Source organism: Nuphar pumila, chromosome 3 (genome assembly GCF_984573655.1).
Source record: "Nuphar pumila chromosome 3, dmNupPumi1.hap1.1, whole genome shotgun sequence".
NCBI classification, from domain to species: Eukaryota; Viridiplantae; Streptophyta; class Magnoliopsida; order Nymphaeales; family Nymphaeaceae; genus Nuphar; species Nuphar pumila.
The window spans coordinates 3454302-3479766 of NC_143251.1; the positions used below are offsets into that span (position 1 = coordinate 3454302).

General features: G+C 37.4%; 1 protein-coding gene across 1 annotated transcript in view; it reads right to left on the reverse strand.

The window, feature by feature from the left end:
• LOC149841668 (MADS-box transcription factor 23-like) overlaps window positions 1-11869 on the reverse strand; it is a 46044-nt gene extending 34175 nt beyond the window's left edge. Inside the window, exon 1 of the mRNA XM_089998636.1 lies at window positions 11659-11869. Coding sequence (XP_089854762.1) covers window positions 11659-11840 — 182 coding nt within the window. The 5' untranslated portion in view covers window positions 11841-11869. The remainder of the gene's footprint in view (window positions 1-11658) is intronic.
• Window positions 11870-25465: the final 13596 nt, after the last annotated feature.

Here is a 25465-nt window from a genome sequence, read left to right on the forward strand (position 1 = left end):
TAATCAACAGGTTAGATCATGCATTTGAAGCTTAGATCTATGTAAATCAAGTGTTATGGTGGTAAAGTATTACCACTATATATATATATATATATATATATATATATATATAGAGAGAGAGAGAGAGAGAGAGAGAGAGAGAGAGAGAGAGAGAGAGAGAGAGACCATGTAGGGGTGTCAACGGGTCAGGTTTGGTTCGGGCTCAGTTAGAACCAGACTTGGGCCTGATTTTCGGTATGGCATCAGGTCCGAGTCTGGGCCCAGGTCTAATCAAGTCCACTATAAGAGAATCCATAACCAGACCGGATAAGAACTGCAGACCCAGACCATACCCAGTAAAATAAATTTTTTATTATTTTTACATTGAAAAATTGTGGGTCTTAATCGAAACTCGGGTCGAGACTAGGTCTGGTATAAAATTTCACAAACCATACCCAGATCCGTGTATTAATCGGACCTTCGGGTCTAGACCCAGATCTTAATCGGGTCTTGTTATTTATCACCATACCCAGACCCTATAGGGTTTGGTCTGGGTAAACCCGACTCATTGGCTAGGACCATCCAACCAAAGGAAGGTCAAAAGACTACAACTGATGATAATCAATGATGTTCCTTCTCTAATGAATGAGTTTTTCATAGATCAAGCTTTACATATTGGATTTTTATCATTTATTTAGTGAGCGACATGTTTTGAATTATGAATTTTCAATGTTTAGATGTGTTTTTGAAGGCGCTAAAAATCAATGGCACACAATACTTTATACTGCAAAGTTTTAAATGCATTGTGAGCCATAAAATGCCTATATGTTATAAAGTCTGTGTAAAGCATATTTCTTATTAAATAAATTATAAAGAACAAATATATGATGAGATGCTCAAGCATTAGAGAAGGGGAGATTTTGGAGCTTCCTTTGGACAGTATATATATATATATATATATATATATATATATATATATATATATATATATATATATATATATATATATATAGAGAGAGAGAGAGAGAGAGAGAGAGAGAGAGAGAGAGAGCTACTATTGTGGTAGCATATCACCATAACTTGTAGAACACACTTGATTTACATAGATCTAAGCTCCCAAAGCAAAATCTAACTTTGGTTCATGTTTCCTCAAATGCTTTATACCATTTTGTTTTTTTCATAAAAAAAATCACACTAATTTTCATGAATTGTGACCCCATTAATTTTTTACCATCTAAAAAATTACCACCATTAATTTTTCACCTTTTAATGATGCATTAATTTTTCACCATCTAAAAAAATTCCCTATTTTTCATTAATTGTGACCCATTTTATTGAATAAAGAATGTTAAGCACATCTTTGCAGCTAGATCTAACGTTCAATCGCTAAATCCGTTAAAACAGGTGTGTCTACCACCGTATTGTACAGAGCCACCATAACATTTTCTTTTATGTGTGTGTGTGCATGCGAGCGGGAGCTCGCAAACAAAGAGAGGTAGTTGTGCAAATTTTGAATCAAGTCAAGAAACAATTTTCAATATACTATGAAGTGTAAGCTTCCAGATGGCAATCTAAGTAGTTATTAATTTGTAATGACAGGCAAAAAGAGGTAACTAAATATGTTTATTTTTTTTCTAATAACCCAAGAGATGTTTATCTTAAATGTAAAGTAGGATATAGAGATAATATGATTAGGGGTGTACCGGTCAGATCTGATTCGGACCCAGGCAAGTGCAAACCTGGATCCAATTAAAAGTGCGAGTATATATGGGTCTGGAACTTGATCCTATCGGGTCTGCTATATGGAAAACTATACCTGGACCCTATAAAAATTACATGAACTAGACCTGGTCCATACCCCGTAAAATATTGCTTTTAATTTATAAATTTTTTTACATTGAAAAATCATGGGTCTTAACCGAAACTCGGGTCAGGCCCGGGTATAGAATGAAATTTCACAAACCATACCCAGTTCTATATACTAATTGGATCTTTTAGTCCAGACCCAGAATCTATTCGGACCTCATTCTTTATCACCGAACCTTGACCCTATAGGGTTTGGTACAGGTAGGTTCTGGTCAAACCCTACCCATTGACACCCCTAAATATGATGCACAAAAGAATTTTTATATGGACCTTAACCATATCATTTTTTTCTAAAACCTTTATGCAATTTCATCATATCCATGACACATGTTCATAATAACATTTATGGATTGTCGTTAGCGGTTTATTTGGTCCAAAAACAAACACCATATGGATATTAGCCTCCCTATGTCTTTATCATTATCTCCTAAACTCGTGAAACATGATTCCTTGAACATAGCCTAAGTACCTAGAGTCCTAAAGGGTTTTTGGTCCATCTCTTCCTTAGTTCCCAAGTTAGGAAACCTCCAGCCAATAAGAAAGATACATCCAAATCCTCCACCAATCAGTTCTCACCACCTCATTCATGGATGAATCTGGATCTTTAGATTTTGGATATGTAGGAACAATATCTATATACTCAACCTAGTCTTCTAGAAGCTATCGTCCTAACCCTGCTTAGGTAGGTCTAACTCAGTTAAGCCTATCTAATATAGCCTAGAATCCAGATCTCTTATCTCACCTAGCCTTTTGGAGCCCACGCTTAGCCGGACTGTTGTTCGAGTTCTACCGCACTTGTCACCATCGTTGAAAAGGGCTACCTAAACCCGATGTGAGATTTGGTCCTCTTTATGTATTTATTTCATTTATTATATTATTTCAATTGTGATTTTCCTAACTTTCACATACTTTTTTGTGTTTTTTGTGTTTTTTCGAGCCTTGATGGTAGCTTACACTATCAAGCCTGTTTCTTTTATAGCATTTGGCGTATGAGGTATTACCACTCTCAAGGTAAAGCTCGGCGTTAAAGATTTCAAGTTCCCCTGTTCAACTGAGGAAGAAATGCTTCCAACTTGAAGAGTGGACCCCACAACTCTCTCATCTTGTATTTGGATCCATTTTTTGATCCAAAAATTATTTTTGGATAACCCACTTTTCTGTTTTCAGAGTTTTTTAGTCTAAAATCTTATGACACTTCTTTCTGAGGATGGATAAGCTTGTTAGTCGATGAATTACAATGGTGAAAGCTTCAAAATTCACATATGTGAAAGAAAAAGAAGATGCATGGGTATATGCATAAAAAAAGATGAATAAACTATCAAACCTAGAAAATAAAAAGACAGACAGAGCTGCGAAATTTGTTATATAATAGTAGATTGGGTATACTTGCTTCTTATACTCAAACTTTATGAAGTAGGTTTTCAGAATAATCAAGGCAGTTCAATTAAAAGAAACATTTTAGACTGGAGTTGGTTGACAAAACCATCAGTTCGACGTTTCACAGCAAATTGTCAGAAAGTGCTTGCAAGCTAAGAGCAAAACGTAATGTGATTGATCAAAGGTATACTATCCGCATTAAGGGCTAATGAAATCTAATTTAGGGTAGTGAAATAGTTTACCATTTGATCATGTTCCAGCCTCCACTACAGAGGAGAAATAATATGTCAGTCAGTTTCCGTCATATTTTTAGGATGAAGAGGTCAAACAACCATCCAATATAGCATCCTTCATGAGCAAGCAGCTTCTGTCAATTTGGTGCATATTTATAGCAAGGAGGTAAGTGGAGAGGCCTCAGTAAACCCTAAAATTCCCATAATTGTATAATTTCCAAAGCTTTTTCTTCATAATTTGTCGGCAGGAAGCTCCCAGGATTTTTTTTAGAAATTTATGTTGGAGAAATACGAGAATTTTATCAAATTAGAAAATATAAAGAAATTAAAAATAAAATAGTATTAAATAAAAACAATAATGGTTATAGTTGTGATATACTAAAAAAATTAATGTCAAAATTTTATTAGAATTTTTGTGTTTCGACTTATTGCAAGAATTCGTGACCAAGGCATAAATTGTGCACGTAATCCAAGGTTGATAGACTATAATTTGAATTCTATAGGTTTTGTTATGGTCCAATATTGAAATTTCAATGTTTCAAGGTGCATTTTTGAAGCTATGAGCATAATTCACAGTTTTGGCATTCATTGCATTCCCTATACATGCACTTATATGTGAGGTTGAAGTCACGATAAAGGAATTAACTAGCAAAGACTAGAAGTTGTCACTACTTGAGATCTATCATTGAGTTAAGTATGCTAATGCTGGATTGATATTTATAAGACGATTCTTAAAACCTCAGAAACAAGATTTTCATTTTCAGAAGCGAGTCATAAGCGTAAACAAAGAAAGTGTGCAGTTTCATGCTTCTGAAATTAGAAACATCTTTTTTATGATAAAAGAGTTTAGCTTTTCAAAATCTATGTTTTTACTACAAATTTACATTATAATGAACACTTTCAATAAAAAGATTTTTTTGAAGTAAATTTAGATAAAAATAGGCTTGAATCCATTTTAAGTAACAACATTGCTTTAACTGTATATCTATGTCATGTCCTATGGATGAAAGTTGGTATTATCTCCTCTGCTTCTACCACAATCATGATAGTATATGTGGATTTGATTAATAGCTTCTGAATGCCATTCCTTCACCAACTGAAGAAGGGCTGGACTTTAAAAAGATGATATATATATATATATATATATATATATGATTTTTTCTCAAATTTTAATGAACCAATTTAAAACACATTTTTTAATTGCAGATGGATCACTATTTCTAGTATTGTCCTATCAACTTCTTACACTCCAAATATATCAAATAGAAAATAACTCTTTTTGGGTGGTTTATGAGGTGTGTGGATCATGGACCTATAAATGGAGATGTTTTCTCACTAAAAGAAAAACCTTAGTAAACTCTTCTTTTAGGAATGTGACACTTCCATTGCTTGTAATCAAATATTCTATTTTCATTTGCGCATTGCTCAAAGAAATAAAACCAGTTTATGCTGCCAGATAGATCTTATTTGTATCATTAATCATTTATTTTTGTACGAAAATTAAGATTTGGGGTAAGAATCAATGCCCCTCAGCTTGCAATAGATAGAGTAGGATGAGGATTTACTGAGTCCAATGTTGTGAAAAGCGTTGAGGCGTAGCGAGGCGCTCCACCAAAAACTGAGGCGAGTTGTAAAGCGTAAGCCTCAATTTTTTTTTTTGAAAACTTAAAAAAAACTATAAAAATATATCTAAAAATACAAATAAATAAAAAATGCTTTATTGATGAAGCAACAATTAATAAGAAATAGAAAATCTCAAATAAATACTAAAAAATATGAGATTAACATGTAAAAGTAACTGAGAAGCTGATTATATAACTGAGAAACTGATTATATAATTGAGAAACTAATTATACAACTTAGAAACAAATTATATAGCTGTGAAAAAAATCACACAACATAACATGATTAAAAAAACTATAAAAAACTTACTAAGAAACTGATTATATAACTGAGAAACTAATTATATATTAGAGAAACTAATTAAATAACTTAAAAACAAATTATATAGCTTTGAAAAAAACTACATAGCATAACAGGATTATGTCCTAACATGTATGTATATCTGTTTTAAATATATAACATATATAATTGAGAAACTGATTATATAAAAAAATCCTTATTCTTCTTCACACCTTAGGCTGGCGCCTTGAGACGTAGAGGGCCATGCCTCAAGGCAAGGCACGCCTTTTGCGTGCTTTTAACAACACTGACTAAGTCACATATTTTGGGCTTTTATAGTATACCAACCTTATGACCATACATGGAAACACATACAAACTCTTTAATTGAATGGAAATTGAAGTTATAGCTCCAATTTCTTTGAAAATGATAAAACCTTTGGTGTAAAAAGAAGGAACTTACCAATATCAAATTATTGCGGTTGTCTCTCTTAGGAAAGCCCGGTGTCTACACTTGATGTAATAGGTATGCACCTTCCCCTACTGGTTTTGCTCGTCAACTGATAGTAGTCTCATCCAAACTCAATAACTCAGTAGAATTGATACGACCGCTATAGATGGACTGGCACTAAATAAACAAATATCTCTCCTAGCTTTTTATGAAGCAAGATTGATGATGTGACACTGCAAGGGTGGTTTGGCTAACTGAAGAAAGAGATTTCATTGACAAATAAGAAAATGGAGAGAGAGAGAGAGATGATATTGGTCAGTTCCTTCTTTTACACCAAAAGTTTTACCATTTTCTTTTGTTTTTTTTGAATGAAAATTAAGTATTATTGATTCAGCAGATAAACCACAAAGAATGTATAAATAGGTGTGACGAGATCAGTGTTGTGAGAGGCGAACACCTCAGTACATGAAGCGTACGCCTCAGAGGCAAAGCGCAAGCTCAAGGAACTGAGGTGTTGTATGAGGCGTTTGCAGGCTTGAAGTGCACACTTCACATGGGTGAAGCACACGCCTCACATCGAGGCACGCTCCACTTCTAAGGCATGCACTTCAAGGTTGGACCACCGCTGCGAGGTCATCAAGTCGGTGAAGACGTTGAGGAGGCTGGCAAGGTCGAGCGTCTGGGAGAACGCCTGGATCCGCTGTGACGATGTCTGGTCGATGAGTCCCAGAGGGACCAATGATTGGGACAAGAGGGTGTCCGGGTGAGGGCTGCACAAGTTCTCCTGGTACAGAGGGCTGCCCGTTGATGGGTTCGGTGGGAGAGGCATTGTTGTTGTTGGTGGTTCTTGGAGTTGTGTCTCTTGAAGGAAGAATGGGGTGGTGGTGATCCTTCTGCAGGTGGTGGTGATGATGGTGGTGGGGTTGCGGGTCTTGAGGACGAGGTGGGTTTTGGTAGCCATTCTTTTTTATGGTTTTGGTTGGTGGTGGTGTGAGGGGTTTTGGTTCAGGGGAGTTGCAGAATTGGGCAAATAGGGTGGGGCTGTTTGGATGGTGGGGATTAGGGTTTTGAGGTTTGCTTGGGGTATGGGTGGAAGGCATTTTGGGGGGCTTTTGGTGTTTGGGGTTTTGACTCTTTGAGTGGTGGTTGGGGACTTGGGGGAGTATCAAGTTTGTGAATCAGGTAGTGAACTCTAGACATATTGAGGGAACTCAGAGTTGGCTCAGTTGCCAAAGAAATTGCATTGTTTCAAGACTTTAAGCAATAGGATTTGAACTTGTTGGGATATAAAATATATTTAAGATACGATCGTTATTATTCAAGTAGCATGTAAGAGCCGAATTGAGTTCAACACCTGTTGTTCGTGTTCAACTCACCAAACCCATTTTACTAGTTCAAACAAACTCTTTAAGAACTGAACATATATAAGCCCAACCACCGACCACCAGATGTGTTAATGGAAGTAGCTTCTTTCAGCTTTCATTTGGTGGCACTTGATCTTTACCACGAATTGTTGGATAAATGAGTATAAGTGTGTGTGCATGTTGGAATTACACAACATTCCATTAGGTTTTGAACTCTCAACGTATTAACACATGGTGACGTGAACTAACAGCTCCTACCATACAAGCGGAGCCCTCGTTGTATTCAATATGATTTCATGATTGTAGATATAACTTGTTTTATCTTGCACTATGAGTCTAACTTAATTGTAGTTTACATGTGCATGCATATAAGAAAATGAATAATACGAGTTAATTATAGGAAAGTAGTATTTATTTTATATTGTCGTTTATTAGTAGTTTTTATTTAAATTTTTCATTATTTTATTAATATTATATATTTTATTATTTTGATCATGAAGCTTACGCTTCAATGCCTCGAGGCTTACGCCTCGCTTCATAACAGGCTCAATGCCTCACTTCGCCTCATCGCATTTAACAACCTTGGACGACATATCACACCCATTATACACAAATAACAGGTAGTCCAAACAAAGCAAAACTATAACAGACGTAAAGCTGTAAAAAATAGAGATAAAACTAGAGAAACCAGCGGCCCTGAATGGTCAAAATGTGTTTTACCATTTTCAAAGAAACTAGAGCTAAAACTTTCTTCAATTTTCATTCCATTAAAGAGTTCGTATGTGTTTCCATACCAAACAGATTGTCACAAGGCTGGTATTATGGTATACTATAAAAGCCCAAAATATGTGACTCGATCTAAATTTGGCACATTATCTATATGCCAAATCATTTCATTCTTTCATCATGGTTGTTTGTATCCATTTTTTATTGTGGTTGACATAGACATGCATATATGCATATCTACAATCTTTGTCTTAAACAATTAACACACACACACATGCATATATATATATATATATATATATATATATATATATATATATATATAGAGAGAGAGAGAGAGAGAGAGAGAGAGAGAGAGAAATTGGTAGCTGCTCACACGTTAGGTGCAAAATCATACGTGTTAAATGGGGTTTTCTGCCCTTTCTGTGTTTTTTTCACAGTTCTGACCCCATAAATGTGTTGGGCATGATTGATTTACGAGGAATCCACACCTGGATCATGTGTTTTTGATAAAAAAATGATATTTGGAGCCTAAAAATTTACAAAGATTTTGGACCCTTGATTTTTTTTTAACCTCGTGCCAGAATAGAATGCTTCAAGAGCTGATCCCTATAAAATCAAGTACATAGATCACATACGATCTGTATTTAAAAACAAAATGAAAAGGCTGAAAAACCCATGTAGTACATTCATTTGGCACCTAACGTGTGAGTAGCTCTCTCTCTCTCTCTCTCTCTCTCTCTCTCTCTCTCTCTCTCTATATATATATATATATATATATATATATATATATATATATATATATATATATATATTAGTCGTACCCCATGCTCATACTTTCAGAAATTCACATGTCGCCCCCATGTACCTTAAGTAGACCTGTACCTATGTGACATGGGTGATGAGAGTTTCTCAGAATGTTGTGTTATGAACTTTATTAGATTGTTTTGTACATGAGATAATGAAGAAAACCTGTAGTGGAATAGGTATTTCTTGGTCTACAGACACGAGGTTAAAAAAAAAGGAGACGAGATATAAGATATGGATGGTAAGGTGTTTAACTTTATAAATGCATAAGTCAAATATGAGATTATTTCCAAAGCATTAAGCTGCAGTTCATATAGGGTCCTTAGCTCCATTGGCCCCTCTCTCTCTCTCTCTCATTTTCTTCTTTTTGTTTTTTGTATGTGAGGGTTCAAAAAGTTTTAGGTATGCTTTTACTTGGAACACATTAATGTAGTTTCAAAATATTTTGATACAATTTTCTAGCAAACATTGATGTGGTTTTGAAATTAGAATTTGTATAATTTCTCAAAACATCTATATGAAGTATTCGTAGAGATGCCTATGAATTAAAATAGCTAACGATACATAATCAATTATTGTTGTATTATAATTTCTTTATAAGTCATGATATTTAAATGAAAACAATATTTTGTAGTAATGACACTATTATGGGTATAGAGAGATGATAGAAATAAGTATGAAACTCATTTATAATGTAATAAAAAATGAATTTCTATTAGAGATGGTACGAGTATAAGAAACAATTAGGATGATTTTCATAAACATTTTTCAAATGAGTTTCGTACCAGTATTTGGTTCTGGTATGCTTGATACAAAATAAGCTAGGGCATATTAAGTACCAATGAAATTATGACTCAAAAACAATGTCTTGGCCAAAGTATGATCAAACAGAACATATAATCATGAAAAATTCAAGGCTAGCACTTCCCGCTGAGTTTTCTGGAAAATGTTGCAAATCTAGTTAAGTATTTTATTAAAGAAAAAAATACTTAATTGGACTTAATTAGATTGGAAAATCCAAGCAAGTATTTTCTTAACCTTCTATATTGTAATGCAAGAGGTACACTTCAGATGACTAGATACGATCATGAATTGATGGGAAATGAAGATGGAATTATAGAACACAAAGACCAAATGTGCAATGGCTTAAAGGAGTCAGGCAGTTATAGGCCCTAAAATATGACAAACACAATTATAGAATCATAAGGAGAAAAAGCATTTTCAAGATTCATTTTTTCAAGAAATGATGACTCCCGTAGGTCATGGACACTTTGCGCAACCTTTTTTGCTCAACTACCCTAACGGGAACAAATGGGATCCTCCATTTTGGGATCTCAACAAATTTTGAGAGCAAGTACCCAAGTTTTTTCTCCTTCTGATCAGTTCCGATTAATCTTGAATTATTGTTAGCCGTGAAAGAGGAGCTTCAACACCATAAACATAGGTCCCTTGCGTATAATCAGATTATGTTAGGATGATATGCAGCAGGTTATTTTGTAGTTGAAGAAAAAATGCATGGATGCAAATGAAATGTGTTGAAACGAGCAACTAATGCAATGTGCAGCCGGTGCTGTTCGTGGGGCCCCACCCGGGGTTTTCCTCGCTTCGGTGAGGGTTCCTCACACGTGGATCCCTGTCTACGTACGACCAACATCAAAGAAAATCTAATGCATTGACTGCTACTGAGAATGAAGTAGATCTTTCTCACCTTAGTTTCCATGTCCGTTGCCGTTCTATCATCAGTGGGATTCCTCTTTCAAGAGCATTAAAAAAAAACTAATAATTTCACGTCCGAAAAGGAATGGATTGTAGCTTTTGCTGAGTTCAAACTACCTTAGTTTGAAGGAAATATAGGTAAAGATGATTAGGCGAAAAAGACTGTTAGCTTTTCCACGGTTGAATTCTGATAGATGGAATAAACCGTAGCCATGGAACACAGCTGAAAACCTCTGGTTGACGCCCGAATAATGCAAAGCCCCGCTTCTTCCCGTGTTTATTGTTTCTAAATTCTTCGGTGCCTCCCATTGTAGTAGGAATAGGGTGCCCACCAAACCCCCACGATTTTCAAATTCATCTCGTTGTTGTCTCCATGTCATCAATAATTCATTTCACTGCCTTCTGCACATTTATTACCATCAATAGTTCATCTCTACATTTATTGTTATACCATTCAGATAGAGTATCTCTACATTTATTGTTAAATCATTCAGATAGAGTACATGTCATCTCCCTCAAATTGCAATCCCTCAGTCTATGGAACAAGCTCCGACCATGAAAACCTAGCTACCTGTTACCGAAGCAATATTACGAATAAATGCATCATCAAATTCTATGATTCTCTTTGTATTTTTTTTATCCAGCCATAAAATCAGGCATAAAAGGCTACAGGAGTTCCCACAGTTCATATACACGCCTCTTCTGGTCTTCGGTATTAATAAATGTCAGAGAGAGAGAGAGAGAGAGAGAGAGAGAGAGAGAGAGAGAGAGAGAGAGAGAGCATAGTCATCTCTCCAACAGTACAACTAACTCATGCAATCACAGCCAAAGGGAAACAAGAAAAAAAATGATCATTTGGAGGAGATAATTATTTCTCTAGCATCCAGCTAACTCACACAAAGACAGCTAAAGAGAAACAAGACAAATTGATCATTTGGAGGGATAATCACTTCTCCAGCAGTCATCTAACTCACTCGCCACAAAAACAGTCAAACAAGAAGAAATGTGCTCAAGAAAACTTAAAATAAAACTATGAAGCGCGAATCGCACATCAAAAGTGAAAATTATCCAGGATTTAGCCACGCGAAACGAGAACCAAAGAATCATGGTCAGATTCAAATGCAAAGCACAAAGACATCAATAACGATGATAGTACTAGCAGCAACAGCAAGAGAACCAATGGAACGGAAGAAAGAGAGAGGGAAAAGAATAAGAAGATCGCGAAATCGCTCACTGACCTGGAACTAGCGAAATCGTAGAGCTTCCCCGTGCTGGAGTAGATGATGAGGCCGACATCGGCGTCGCAGAGGATCGCCAACTCCTTCGCCTTCTTCAGCAAGCCGTTCCTCCTCTTCGAGAACGTCACCTGCCTGCTCGTCGAATTATCGATCCTCCTGATCACGATCTTCCCCCTTCCCATCACCGAAACCCTAAAGAAAAAAAAATTCCCTTCTTGCGACGTCGTTCGAGCTCCTCGCCGAGAGAGATCTGAACCAAAACAGAAAGAAAGAATTCGAAGTTTCGTGAGATCCAAACGGAAAAGGAGGAGGAAACCGAGAGATCTCTCGACGGAGATACACCGAATACCTCAGATTCCGACGTTACCTTCCGATCGTCGTCGTCTCCCTCGGGGCGATCGTCGACGTCGTCGTCGTGATGGCCGCCCTCTCTCTCTCTCTCTCTGGGATTCTGAGAGCTCGGGTTTTATATATAGGCAGGAGATTGGCGGTTTTCTACTCCCCCCTCGCCCGAAAACCGCTAGCAGTCTCGTCGAGAGCGCGGTTCCCAAGGCAAAATTTCGGCTAGGCCCTGGCAAATACATATCCGACACGTGGGGAAACTCTATACGCTAACATCCTTGATGCAAATTTTTTTTTCGTTCACCGTCCTGAGCTCTGACTTTGGTTGAATCCAAGACAGAAGGACCCTATATCTGAACCACATCTGAACCGTCCGTTTCATGCCGGTGCCGCAACCATCTCTTACCGTCCATTTCCTTTGATATACGATTGATATGCACCGTGATTCAAGGAAAAGGGTGGGACCAGGCTTGCTAGTGGATCATCTTGAGGGAATCGAGAGGTACCACGTGGGGTAGTGAGTGGAGGGAATGGTATGGCGTTTAAATTAAAGCCTTTCCATTTTTTTTCTCGTTCTTTAATTTTTTATTTATTTATGCGTTTATACTTGTGGTTACCAGATTTGGCAAAAAATATGATGCGTACGTACGGACTTTGGATTTTGGAGCGATACTATTTGGGGTTCCTAGTTCCAGCAACTTGCACTCTTCGCTGACTTCCTTCCCAAGGAACTGGTGAAATACAGTCTTCCTGAAAAAAGTAATGAATGATGCTGATGCATCATCGAGTGATGGTGAGCATGCACAATTAAGAGTGATTGCAAATTGATGGTTTAAGATTTTTATAAAATATTTAAAGCTTAAAAAATCATGTTTTATTGAAAAAACATATTTAAGTAGCTTTTCCTAACAAATCGATCTTACTGAACACATGTACAATGTCAGATTAACCAAAAACACCTGTTCGCTCCTTATAGGCTGGCAGTATGCTAACAAAATGGTAAGCAGCTATCTCTCTCTCTCTCTTTATATATATATATATATATATATATATATATATATATGAGAATGTTCTAGTCAAGCTTCATTTTTGTTAGGCCCCATAAAAAAAAACGTGATTGCAGGCAATTTTTGCTTGATCTAAACCGATAAATGTGTTTATCATAGATTACTAAGTAGTTAACATGCATTCAATTAGGTATTTTTCATTCACGTGTTTTTTCAGAGGTGTAAAATTAATCAACAGCTCATATTGTGCTAAAATTTGATGATTCTAATTTTTTGTGTAAATTGGTTTAATCCAAAACAGGATCCTTGGTAAAAATAAACAATTGTGAACACATCTACAGGTTTTTATTCAGCAAAAAACACCTACAACCACGTTTTATGCTAGGACCTAACAAAAATGGTATCTGACTAGAACATTTCTCACATATATATATATATATATATATATATATATATATATATATATATATATATATATATATATATATATATATATTCTGAACCACTATAACTTACAGTAATAAACACTTGATTTACGTAGATGTAAGCTCCAAAAGTGAATTATAATCTTTTGATCATATCAAGATGTTTTATTTACTATTTTCATGTCATTATAAGAAAAATGGTCTTTAGTGGCACCCAAAAATGCCACTAAAGGATTGGAAAATCACCACTCTATCACAAGTACCGAATCACTAATCGCTGCTATAGTTCATGCCGTTATGTCTATTTTCATATAGAAGCTGTCATATTTGCCATAAACATATAGGATTTACTGTCACTTTTTTAATGCCCCTAGATATCTATACATTCCCAAGCATTGAAAGTATCCTTGCAAACAGATTGAATCCAGGAAGGGCTTTTTGCAAATTTTGGCCGATATGATCCTGAATCCCCAATGTATTTTGTGATCCAAACTCTGAACCGTTTGCATTGCTAACTGGAATGCCCTTGAAAGATCAATAGTGGCACTCACAAGTGCCGCTATATGTCTTTAGTGGCAATCACAAACGCCACTAAATTGCCCATTACCTGCTTTTCTTTGCAGTAATAGTGGTAATATAAACCACCACTATTTCAGGGTAAATATATATTTTTACCTTGTTTTACAATACAATTTGTGTAAAGTTGAGTTTGATATGTTCTATATCGTTTTAAATCACCCTTCACGAATTTAATTACGAAAGGTTGATTTTTCACCCTTTAAAAAATGGAACATTGTGGCATATTAGACATGATAATACAAGATTGATTAAATACTAATCTCTCATAGAGTGATAGGTGTCGCACGGCTAAAAGGTAACAAATAAAAAAGGCGCAGATAACATCATGGATGGTCAAAATTATAGTAATTTTGAAATCTATATTAAAAATATCCAGGGAGTACTATTGTCTATAGTAAGATACAAAATGTAGTTTATAATATTTTGAAATTGTGCAGATATCTGATACAATACCAATATAAATTAAAAAGGCTTCACAAAACATAAGTAGAAGGGGAATTGGGAACGGAGGAGGACTATGGAAGACTTAAAGGGCTTTGTTCCTAAGTGGGAATTAGAAAACAAGACTTGCAAAACCGACCCATGTAGTTGGGACAGCGATAATGATAATGATATAACAGCAGCAACAACAACATCAGTAACCATTGTGGTGGAGATATCATGTTTGTATATATTAATTTGGGCATCATTTGTCTTTTTTTTATGACGAGGAACCTTTGACAAGAATTAGGCCACTTAATGGACCCAGCCCCAGTGAGGCAAACCCCAGGTGGAGCCCACGACCACCCCCTGCCTTATGAGGCCCACCTTCAAACGCTACAAACACATCACATGTGTCAGAAGAGTTTAATCTGGCACCTTCACAACCCTGCTAGCCACACAGATTTGAGAATCATTTGTCAATGTAACTATAAAGTCTGCAGTATTGCAATTACAATATATAGCCACTCCTTCAAAATCTTTTTGAAATATCCTTTGTTGCTTGGTTGATCATAAGCACATGATTGAGCTCTTTTGAATGTATTTATGTTTTCTTGTTTTTTCAAAATTTATTGTGTTTTATCTTTATCTTGGACTTAGTTGAACTCATATTGATGTTTTTTTTTTTCAATGTTGTTAAATAGTTTAAAATAATTTGAAATATTTTTTTAATTTTGTATCATGGTTTTGTGTGTTATTCACACACATAATCTTATGGACGCTCTCACGTGAATCCTAGATACTTTATGTACTTGAGAAGTATTAAGATTATATGTGGTTGGTTCTTAGTGATCACGAGTATTTTGTTATTTTTTTTTTGTAAATTTCAGTTTATATACATTATTTTGCCCTATTGATACATGATCTTTGTGCCACGATGAAGTTGGCCAAACCTTTAATCCAGGTAGAGCGTTGTGTATCATATGAGGATGGTTTATTGCTAAATTGGTGTTGAAACAAAATTTAGTTTAAAAAAAAAAAAGCTTCGTGCTTGCCGTTTGATGCCAAGATTGTTTGGGAGGCTAACAAGGGCTCCGACTTCCTAGATATGAGCGATGGTTTGTTACTTAACATAAGACAACCACGGTTTGATACCCACCAGAGAGGGCTCGGGGCATACCTTGCCATAATCTTTTTTTTTTTTTGGTTTTTGATTTGTTACTTGAAGAAGCTGCATCTAGGATTGAAGACCTGGTCACGCTGGCTTAGCCTGCCATACCTAAGATCATCGCCCCAAAGGCGTAAAACTCAAAGTTTAGAACCCTCGCTCCAAAGGGCCTATGCTGGCATTAGCTTGCTAACACCCGTAGAAATCACACTTTGACCACCCGCATGATAGCCAAGGCCCAATCCCCACTATGCCAACCCCCTTGGGGTTTACTTTACCTTAACGTCGAAGCCAACTGCACTCTCCAGTAGGTAGAGGTAGGGGTGGCAATTTCTGACCCGACCCGCCAACCCACTTCTTAGCCGGGTTCGTGTTTGGCTTAAACGGGTTCGTGTCATAAACGGGTCGACCCGCCTAACCCGTTTATTAAACGGGTCGGGTTCGTGTTAAGGCCGGGTATGCCAACCCGCCAACCCGTTTAATAAACGGGTTAGGCGGGCCGGGTCAACCTGTTTACCCGAACCCAACCCGTCAACCCGCCCACTAACCCGCCAACCCACCCGCTAATCCGCCAACCCGTAAACTTTTCAATGTAAAACCCTGAACTTGACCCGCCAAATCATTTACCCGACCCGACCTGACCCGTTTATTAAACGGGTTAACCGTGTCCTGTCGGGTTACCCATTGAATAAATGGATTGGGTTCATGTTTGCCACAGCCGATCCGTTTAATAAACGGGTAGGGTTCGTGTTGAGATATGCTGACCCGCCGACACGACCAGATTGCCACCCCGACCTCAAAGGTTTAACAACCAAGGTCATCCACTGTGCAGTCGGTGATGGGAGGGTTTTTCCTTGGCCTAAAAAAAACGTTGCTTGGAGAAGGGATAACGCTGACACTGTACAACCGATGTAAACTATTTATTGGGGCGTTACTTTATTGGTTAGTACTTTAAAAATAAAGATTGAGCTGTTTAAACAAAAATATTTTCACTGAATGCAGCTGCTTAGTTAGAATAATAGTGGTTTACTTTAACCTTCACAATGAGAAGTTGCAACGTGCCCATATAGACAAAAAATGTCAGCCACATTGCGTCGGATTCTGTTTTAAAAATTGAAACACAACAAGAGGCCATTAACATAATAAACTACCGACCACCCAGGTGGTATCCCATGTGTTAAGCGGGGTCCTCCTGTGTCAAGCTCAGTGTTGTTATAAGCGCCTTGAGGGTTGCGCCTCAAGACGCCAGTCTGAGGAGTGAACAAAGAAGAAGTTTTTTTTTTAATTCTGAAATTGTGATTCATGAATTGCAGCCAAGAACAGAAGACAGATCTTGCAGTCAACAAAAAGGTTGGTGTTGTTAAATGTGAAAAGTAAAAAAAAAAAAAAAATATATATATATATATATATATATATATATATATATATATATATATATATATATATAAAAGTGAAACCCATTAAGGGTATTTTGAACATTACACATTGTGCAATTAGTTTTAGTATTTATTTTTAGATTTTCTATTTCTTATTCATTGTTGCTTCATCAATAAAGCATTTATTTATTTATTTGTATTTGTAGATAATTTTTTATAGTTTTTTTTAAGTTTCTAAAAAAAAAAATTGAGGCTTATACTTTACACCTCAAGCCTTACACCTCACCTCATTTTTTGGTGGAGCGCCTCGCTACGCCTCAACGCTTTTCACAACACTGGTCAAGCTGAAGGCCTTGGATCGAATCTAGGGCGGTTGTTGTTCTGGTAGGGGTCCGCCTAACCTCAGCTTGGCTTTAAAAAAAAAACATAATAAACTACTGATTTGTTGTACCATGAAGTCATCTAGAAAAGAAAATGGAGGAAGAACCAAAAGAAAAATACAAGCAAAACTGGGCTAAGATTCCACACCCCAAAATCCCTTGGCAGCTCTCTCTCTCTCTCTCTCTCTCAAATCCTTGATCCATGTTTGGCTTATGGCTTTTGCTGGATATCGGGCCCTACGTAAGTAATTTCTTATCTACTCTTATGTGAAAGAAATTCTAAATTATGTGGGTTAGGTTTAAAATTCTATTTTTCTCGACTTGACAAAGCTCGATGCAAGTGCTTGTTATTTGGGTGGATTTGAGTGCGCCTTCATGGGTGGATCAGACCATGCTGGGATATCAGCATTTTTACTGAAGATCCATATTTGTACCTATTCCCTCCAATTAGATAACATAAATCCTAAACACATTCAAGCATAGAAAATATTAAAAAAAAATAAAAACTTCAATAGTTTTCTTTGTCAAACTCTTATTTTGAGAGGAGGGCAGATCAGCTGCAATCACATTGCACACTTTGAGTGTGCAGCTGCACCCGACTGCCCTTCATCATTGAGGGGCTACAGCCTGTTAACTGTGGGGCCCAATAGTAGATGGACGACAAATTAGGTGCACATTGCACACTAACAGGATCTACCATCATTGGAAAACGAGAAGGTTAGTGCATGATTCAACTGCGATGGAGTATTTGCAACCTTTTCCCATTGAAAAATAAATTATTTAAAGGCCAACTTTTTTTTACCTTTTCCTATTGGAAAGCGAGAAGATGAGTGATTTTTTTTATAATTTCTTGATATAGCCTCTATTTTTTTATATTGCTAAACAGGTTAAACAGAGACCTACTCTTACCATTGACCATGAACCAAATAACAAGATTTCTCTCAAGTAACTAAAATACTTAACCTTCTCTACTAAGGTGTAACACCCTGATCTGGGACCTCAGGAGTCCTAGTGCGGTTGGTATTACTACCCAAAGAGAAATAGTACAAAGTTCACACAGAGAAAACGTGGCCACAATTTTTTTTCATTTTATTCGCATAAGTCAACTCTTTTTTACAATTGTTCGTCATTCATAACAAAAGAAAGCAAATACATCTTATTCAATGCCAAAGAAAGTAAAATATACCAATGCTCTGCTAAAGAAGAAAAAGCTGCTCACAAGCTGACTGTTCTAATGCCTGAAACCTATAGTTATAATTAACAAAAATGGGGGTGAGTCTACAACCCAGTAAGTAATAATTATAAGTAAATAAACAATTAACTTACAACTGTAGTGGGCTCTAAGCCCCTAATCTTAGTTTAGTTCTCGACACACTACACATGTTTGTATATTTTAATTACCCTCATTATCATTTTCAAATACTCTCCCTCACACAACTATCACTAGGTTGGCTATACTGGTCATAGCCGTCTATGGGCGTAGTAATTCCGTAGAACACTCCAGTTCTACATGTTTGCTAGACAATGAACCACACACTTCTAGTGATCCCCGGACCACCAGGCACTGCAATGAACCACCACGGGGACCCCACAGGTAGCTAGTCGGAAGGTCAAGCTCTCAATCTCGGTATGGTTCATGCTACATCCTAACCATGATAGTTATCAACCATCCATGGTCCTTCAGAGTCCCAAACCAGTGTGAGTGTAACCCTAAGTCATAACTAAGTTTACACATTGAACTGCGTTCTTAAATTCATAATTCACTCGTTTCTTTACCAGTGATGTCGTGACTGATCACAAAAATCTCATTCTTAATCTCATGATGACCTTAGGACTCACACCTCTCTCACTTAGCATGCAACGATATATTGTATCTACATCGTTAAATCACCGGCGGCCCACTCTCCGTGGTGGCCGCACTCTGGCAGCGAACCAGGTAGCTCTTTTCACAAGTCGTCACTTCCGGGATTTAAGAAGTCATGCTTGTTGAACTCAAAATTTACATTCATACAACATGAATGAACTAAATGAGACTTTAATCTAAACTTAGTCTCATCACAATGCATGATATTAATGATCATATAGACATGCACTTGAAATACAATTTCTTTCTATCATGCATGACATATCACAACTAATAAGTATATCACTACAACATGTATATATAATTCAACTCATAATGTCAAGTATGGAAGTTTATGCATGTCATAGTCTTACCTCAAAACAATTATGTTAATCATTTATAACGTTACCGTAACAAGCAACGTAAAAATGTTTATTTACATCTAAGATTACTTAAAATATCTCTTACCTCAAGTGTGAACATCGTGTTTTCACCAAAAGTGAGTCTCAAGATGCTCTAACAGTAGAATCTGGTCATTAAACCAACATATTTGCATTAATTCACAAAATCTCTTACAAAATTACCAAAATATCCCTCACGAATTTACTCATGAAACCTTAATTTTCGTATTATTAATTTTACTGAGACATATAGACTAGTAGATTCCTCTCTACGATGTGAGTTCAACGCACCAAACCTCACTCAATTCCAAGTTCGGGGTGCAAAGTTATATCCATTTTACCAAAATAGATTTCAAGTATCCAAATAGGTATTTTGGTCATTTCGGATTTCAGTACAACTCCAGAATTACCCGATCCAGATCCATCTATGATCTGGATCCAATATAATTCAGCTTAATCCAGATTCATTACTCATCTGGATCCAGAATTGTCTGACTGGATTCAGATCTGTCTGACTAGATCCAGACCCGATTTTGATATGGGTCTGAGACTCATCCAAATAGATCTTGACCAGTCAATCTGGATCTAGAATAGGTCCAGTTCAAACTGGATCTAGACTAAGAACCCAGATCCAGTCAGACTCGAACCGGTTCACTCTGACCCAGTTTGGTTTAAACTGATTTGGCTCAAACTCGGTTCAGTCTAAACCAACCTTTATAAACCGGTTCGACCAGAACCGATTCCTACTTTATTTTTTATTTTTTTTCTTTCTTTCTTGACTTGGACTCGGGTTCTGTTCTGGGTCGGACCCAAACTGACTCAGTACGGTTTGGACCTAGACCGAACCCATTTTTTTTTAAATATTCCTCGGTCTGGGTCACAACCAGACCGAGTTCGAACTCATAAAATGAGTCGAAAGGGGCAAAGCCCCTTTCGTTCACAGAGAGGGACAGCGACCCCTGATCGACCCCTGCTCTATACCCACCGGGTCCGAGCCAGCTGTCGGCGCCGGCCGACTCACCCTGCTATAGGGGATTGGCACCGGCGTTGATCTGTTGGCCGACCCTCTCTCTCTCTTTGTAATATCTTTTTCTTTTTTTTTCTTTTTTTTTTTGACAGGTGCTCGTCGGCAGCCACGACTGTTGATTTGCGTTGCTCAGCAGGAAAGGAATTGAAGAAGAAGGGAATGGGAAGGACTCATCTGTTGTTGGCGCCGGATTCTGGTACGCACCTCTGCGCTCCTTCTCTCCTCTTGCTCAATCACTCTCTTTCTCTCTGCGCTCTCCTCCTGCTTGAATGTGAGGGAGGGCGCACCGTGAGTGCTACTTATAGCACTCACGGTGGGGTGAGGATAACCCTCACCCCCCGTCGATAGTAGGGGGTGAGGTTTATCCTCTCCCCCCCTTGTCGCAGATCGGAGAAAGGGGGTTCCCTGTTTTTTGGGGAACTGCCTTTCCCGCCATTTTTTTATCCCCTCTAGTGAAGTCATCGAAGGTGGTTTACAATTCTACCCCTCTTAAAAGAAGATTCGTCATGAATCTTACCTGGAAACAAATGTGAAAATTGCTCACAAATGTCAAATTCATGCTCCCAAGTAGCCTCCTTATTGCTGTGATGACTCCACGTAACCAATACCAGAGATAACTCTTTATTTCTTAGTTTTTGTACTTTCGTATCCAAATTCTCTATGGGTTTTTCTCTCATACTTAAGTCGTCTTGTATATCCAATACAGTCTCTATTGTATCTAATATGTGGGAGGGATCTGGCACATACTTTCGCAACATGAAAACATAAAACACGTTATGAATTTGAGATAAGGAAGGTGACAAAGACAGTCTGTATGCTATCTGACCAACTCTCTCGAGTATCTCAAAGGGTCCAATATATCTGGGATTCAACTTTCCTCTTTGACCAAAACGTCTCACTCCTTTAAACAGAGATATCTTCAAAAATACGTGTTCACCTTGCTCAAATTCTAACTCGCGTTGTCTTTGGTCTGCATAACTCTTCTGTCGACTTTGCATTGTGCGAAGATGCTCTAGAATGAATCTCATTTGGTCTGTCATCCACTGCACCATCTCGGACCCTAACAACCTTCTTTCTCCGACCTCATCCCAACATAAGGGAGTTCGACATCATCGACCATACAATGCCTCAAATGGAGCCATGCCTATACTTGCTTGAAAGTTATTGTTGTAGGCAAACTCCATCAATGACAGAATATCATTCCACGAGTCACTATACTCCAAACTACATGCCCGAAGCATGTCTTCTAGGGTCTGAATGGTTCGCTCTGACTGCCCATCTGACTGGGGGTGAAAAGTTGTACTTATTTTTAATTGTGTTCTCATTGCTTCTTGAAAACTTTATCAAAATCGCGATGTGAACTTAGAGTCTCTATCTGAAACAATCGAATCAGATATTTCATGGAGCCTAACAATCTCTCTGATAAATAATTGAGCCAATTGGTCACAAGATAGAGTTCTCTTACAGACCAAAAAGTGAGCTGATTTAGTTAGCCTGTCAACAATCACTCATACTGAATCAATCTCATTTTTCATCCTTGGAAGCCCTGAAACAAAGTCCATTGAGATATCCGTCCATTTTCACTCAGGTATGAGAAGTGGTTGTAAAAGACCACCTGGTTGTTGATGCTCAATTTTCACCTGCTGACATACTAGACACTTGCTAACAAACTCATTAATGTCTCTCTTCATACCACTCCACCAAAATGTATCTTTCGGATCTCGATACATTTTAGTGTTGTCAGGATGGATGGCATATCTAAAGTGGTGTGCATCCTCTAATAATTGACTTCTAAGTTGGTCGTCCTTAGGAATACACACTCTTTGACGAAATCTAAGGAGTCCTTTATCATCAACTTTGAATTTTAATTTCTCATTTTCCGAAATCTTTTTTCATATTTGGGTCAATTCTGGGTCAAAGGGTTGCTTTTCCCTAATTTGCTCCTATAATTCCGATCTCATGGTGGTTTGCACGAATAACAACCAACCTGGTAAGTATTGAGCTCTGTCTTTTAATGAGCCACCGAACAAAATAACTCTCAATCTACGAGTCTAGCCAATGCTCCTGTCTTTCTGATAAGGGCGTCAGCGACTACATTCGCCTTTCTTGAATGATATTTCAGCTCAAAATCATAATCTTTTAGAAATTCCAACCATCTCCTTTGCCTCAAGTTCAAATTTCTCTGCGAAAATAAATACTTAAGGCTTTGATGGTCAGTAAAGACCTCAAATTGCTTGCCATAAAGGTAGTGCCTCCATAACTTTATGGCGAATATCACCGTTGCTAGCTCCAAATCATGTGTCGGATAGTTGACTTCATGAGTTTTAAGTTGGCGAGATGCATATGCTATCACTTTACCATGTTGCATCAAAACGTAATCTAATCCTCTATGAGAGGCATCACTGTAATTGGTGAAACCTCCATATCCATAAGGTAAGACCAATACTGGAGCAGTGGACAAACATTTCTTTATCTTCTGAAAACTCTACTCACATTTATCGTTTCATTCAAACTTTACGTCCTTCTTTGTGAGCTTTGTCATGGGAGCCGCCAACAAAAAAAAATCCTTCCACAAAACGTCGGTAGTACCCAACTAATCCCAAGAAATTATGAATTTCTATAGGATTCTTGGATCTAGCCTAATTGATAACTGCTTTAATCTTTGCAGGGTCTACCATAATCCCATCTTTAGAAAAATATATCCAAGGAAAGACATCTGTTCCAACCAAAAAACACACTTAGAGAATTTGGCATATAACTGATGTTCTCTGAGTGTCTGTAGAACTATTCTTAGATGCTCTTCATGTTCCTCTCTCGTGGTAGAGTATATGAGAATGTCATCGACAAATACCACCACGAGCTTATCCAAATAGGGTCTGAAGACCATATTCATCATATCCATGAAAGCAGTTGGTGCGTTAGTCAGACCAAAAGGCATGACCAAGAATTCATAATGGCCATATCTTGATCTGAATGTTGTCTTAGCCACATCCTCTTTCTTGATCCTTAGTTGATGATAACCCGATCTCAAATCCAACTTCGAGAAGCATACAACTTCTTGCAGTTGATCGAACAAATCATCAATTCTCGGCAATGGATATTTATTATTGATGGTCACTGTGTTCAGTTGATGATAGTCTATACACATCCGCAGTGATCCAACCTTTTTCTTGACGAACAAAATTGAAGCACCCCAAAGAAATACTGATGGACGAATAAAATCTTTCTCTAATAATTCTTGCAGCTGCTCCTTAAGTTCTGCAAGTCACATCCGATAGGGAGCCTTCGAAATGGGTGTTGTTCTTGAAACTAGATCGATTTGAAACTCAATCTCTCGATTGAGAGGAAGACCTGGAAGGTCTTCCAGAAAAATATCAGCATATTTCTGAACTATGTTCACGTTAGATATAGTGAGGTCTTCTATCTCTTCAGTCTTCATGTAGAGCAGGAATCCCATGCATCCATTTTGAATATAGTTATTGACCTTTAGACAAGATATGATAACTGGCTTGGGTAACATCCTAATACCCTGATATATGAAAGTGGAGGTATAAGGTATTTAAAAGTTGACACACTTTCTTCTACAATCAATAGTGACATGATGGTCCGACAACCAATCCATGCCCAGAACAACGTTTATATATTTGAAGTCGAGTTGCAACAAGTTCACAGGCAACTCACAATTTTCTATATTCACTATATAGTTGATATATATCGTGTCCACGGACCCGCTTACATGTGTTTCAATCAAGTAAGAAACACTCAATCATGAAGGTGCAATAGATAATTGTTTTCCAAAAGTTGAAGTTGTGAAACTATGCGTAGCTCCAGAGTCAAATAATGCATGTGCTACATTGAAATTACCATGTAATAGGCTTATCATTATTTGACTCATTTATAAAATTCTATCACCTGTTAGCGATTACGATACTCATTTACTCAAAATATCTTATTTTATTTTATTAATCACCCAAGTATTCATAAATGAAATATTACTAAGCAAACAAGAAGAAAACAAAGCAAAATAAGGAACAATCAAACTAAACTAAATAAAGCTAAGTATTCCTAAATACATCGTCATTTTACTCTTCGATCTATCCGAAACTTGGTTCTCTCCTTGAACTAATTCGCGTCTGCTAAGGGTGGGTCTTAGGAAAAGCATCCAAGTCATACAGGAGTAAAGTAGGGTCAATCGTGGGATCCTCAGGCATAGGGAGGATACCCATATCATATAAGAATGAAGTGAGAGGGTAGGTAGGTGAGGCAGGATCAACAGGAGAATCTTTATCCTCACCTCTCTCCTACGAATTTCTCGATGTTGCTCGTCCCTGAACTAGTCTTGGGCTGCTTTCATTCGCTTATGCAGCAAGTTATACTGTATATACGACCTAAATTATTGCTCTCCTAGTTTCTTCAGCAAGAAACACCTCGATCGGATTTAAAACTCCTTGATTGGTTGCACTCATGGCAGTTGTCTAGATTACTCATAACATATGTTGTCCCCTTGCACTAGTCATACGAGACCCTCTCCGAAATGCAAAGTTTGCGCTGGGGGATGCTCTCCTTATAACTCCTCTGCGAGCTGCCATCCAATCTCTCATCATCTGGCCATGTATTGACCGAGATCTTTGACAATAAAACTGTTGAGTTCTACTCTCGTAAGGTGGTGGTTGTCGCCTCTTAGTAGTGTAAGGGTAGTTTGGAAGGTAGAAACCTTTGTCTCTAATTATAATATGGATCGGTTGCGAAGCCAGATCTCTAATCACCTGAGTCATGCTTGTGATGACTCCGGTTGCTATCGCCATTGCAGCGATGAACCCCTCTCTCTCTCCAACGGGA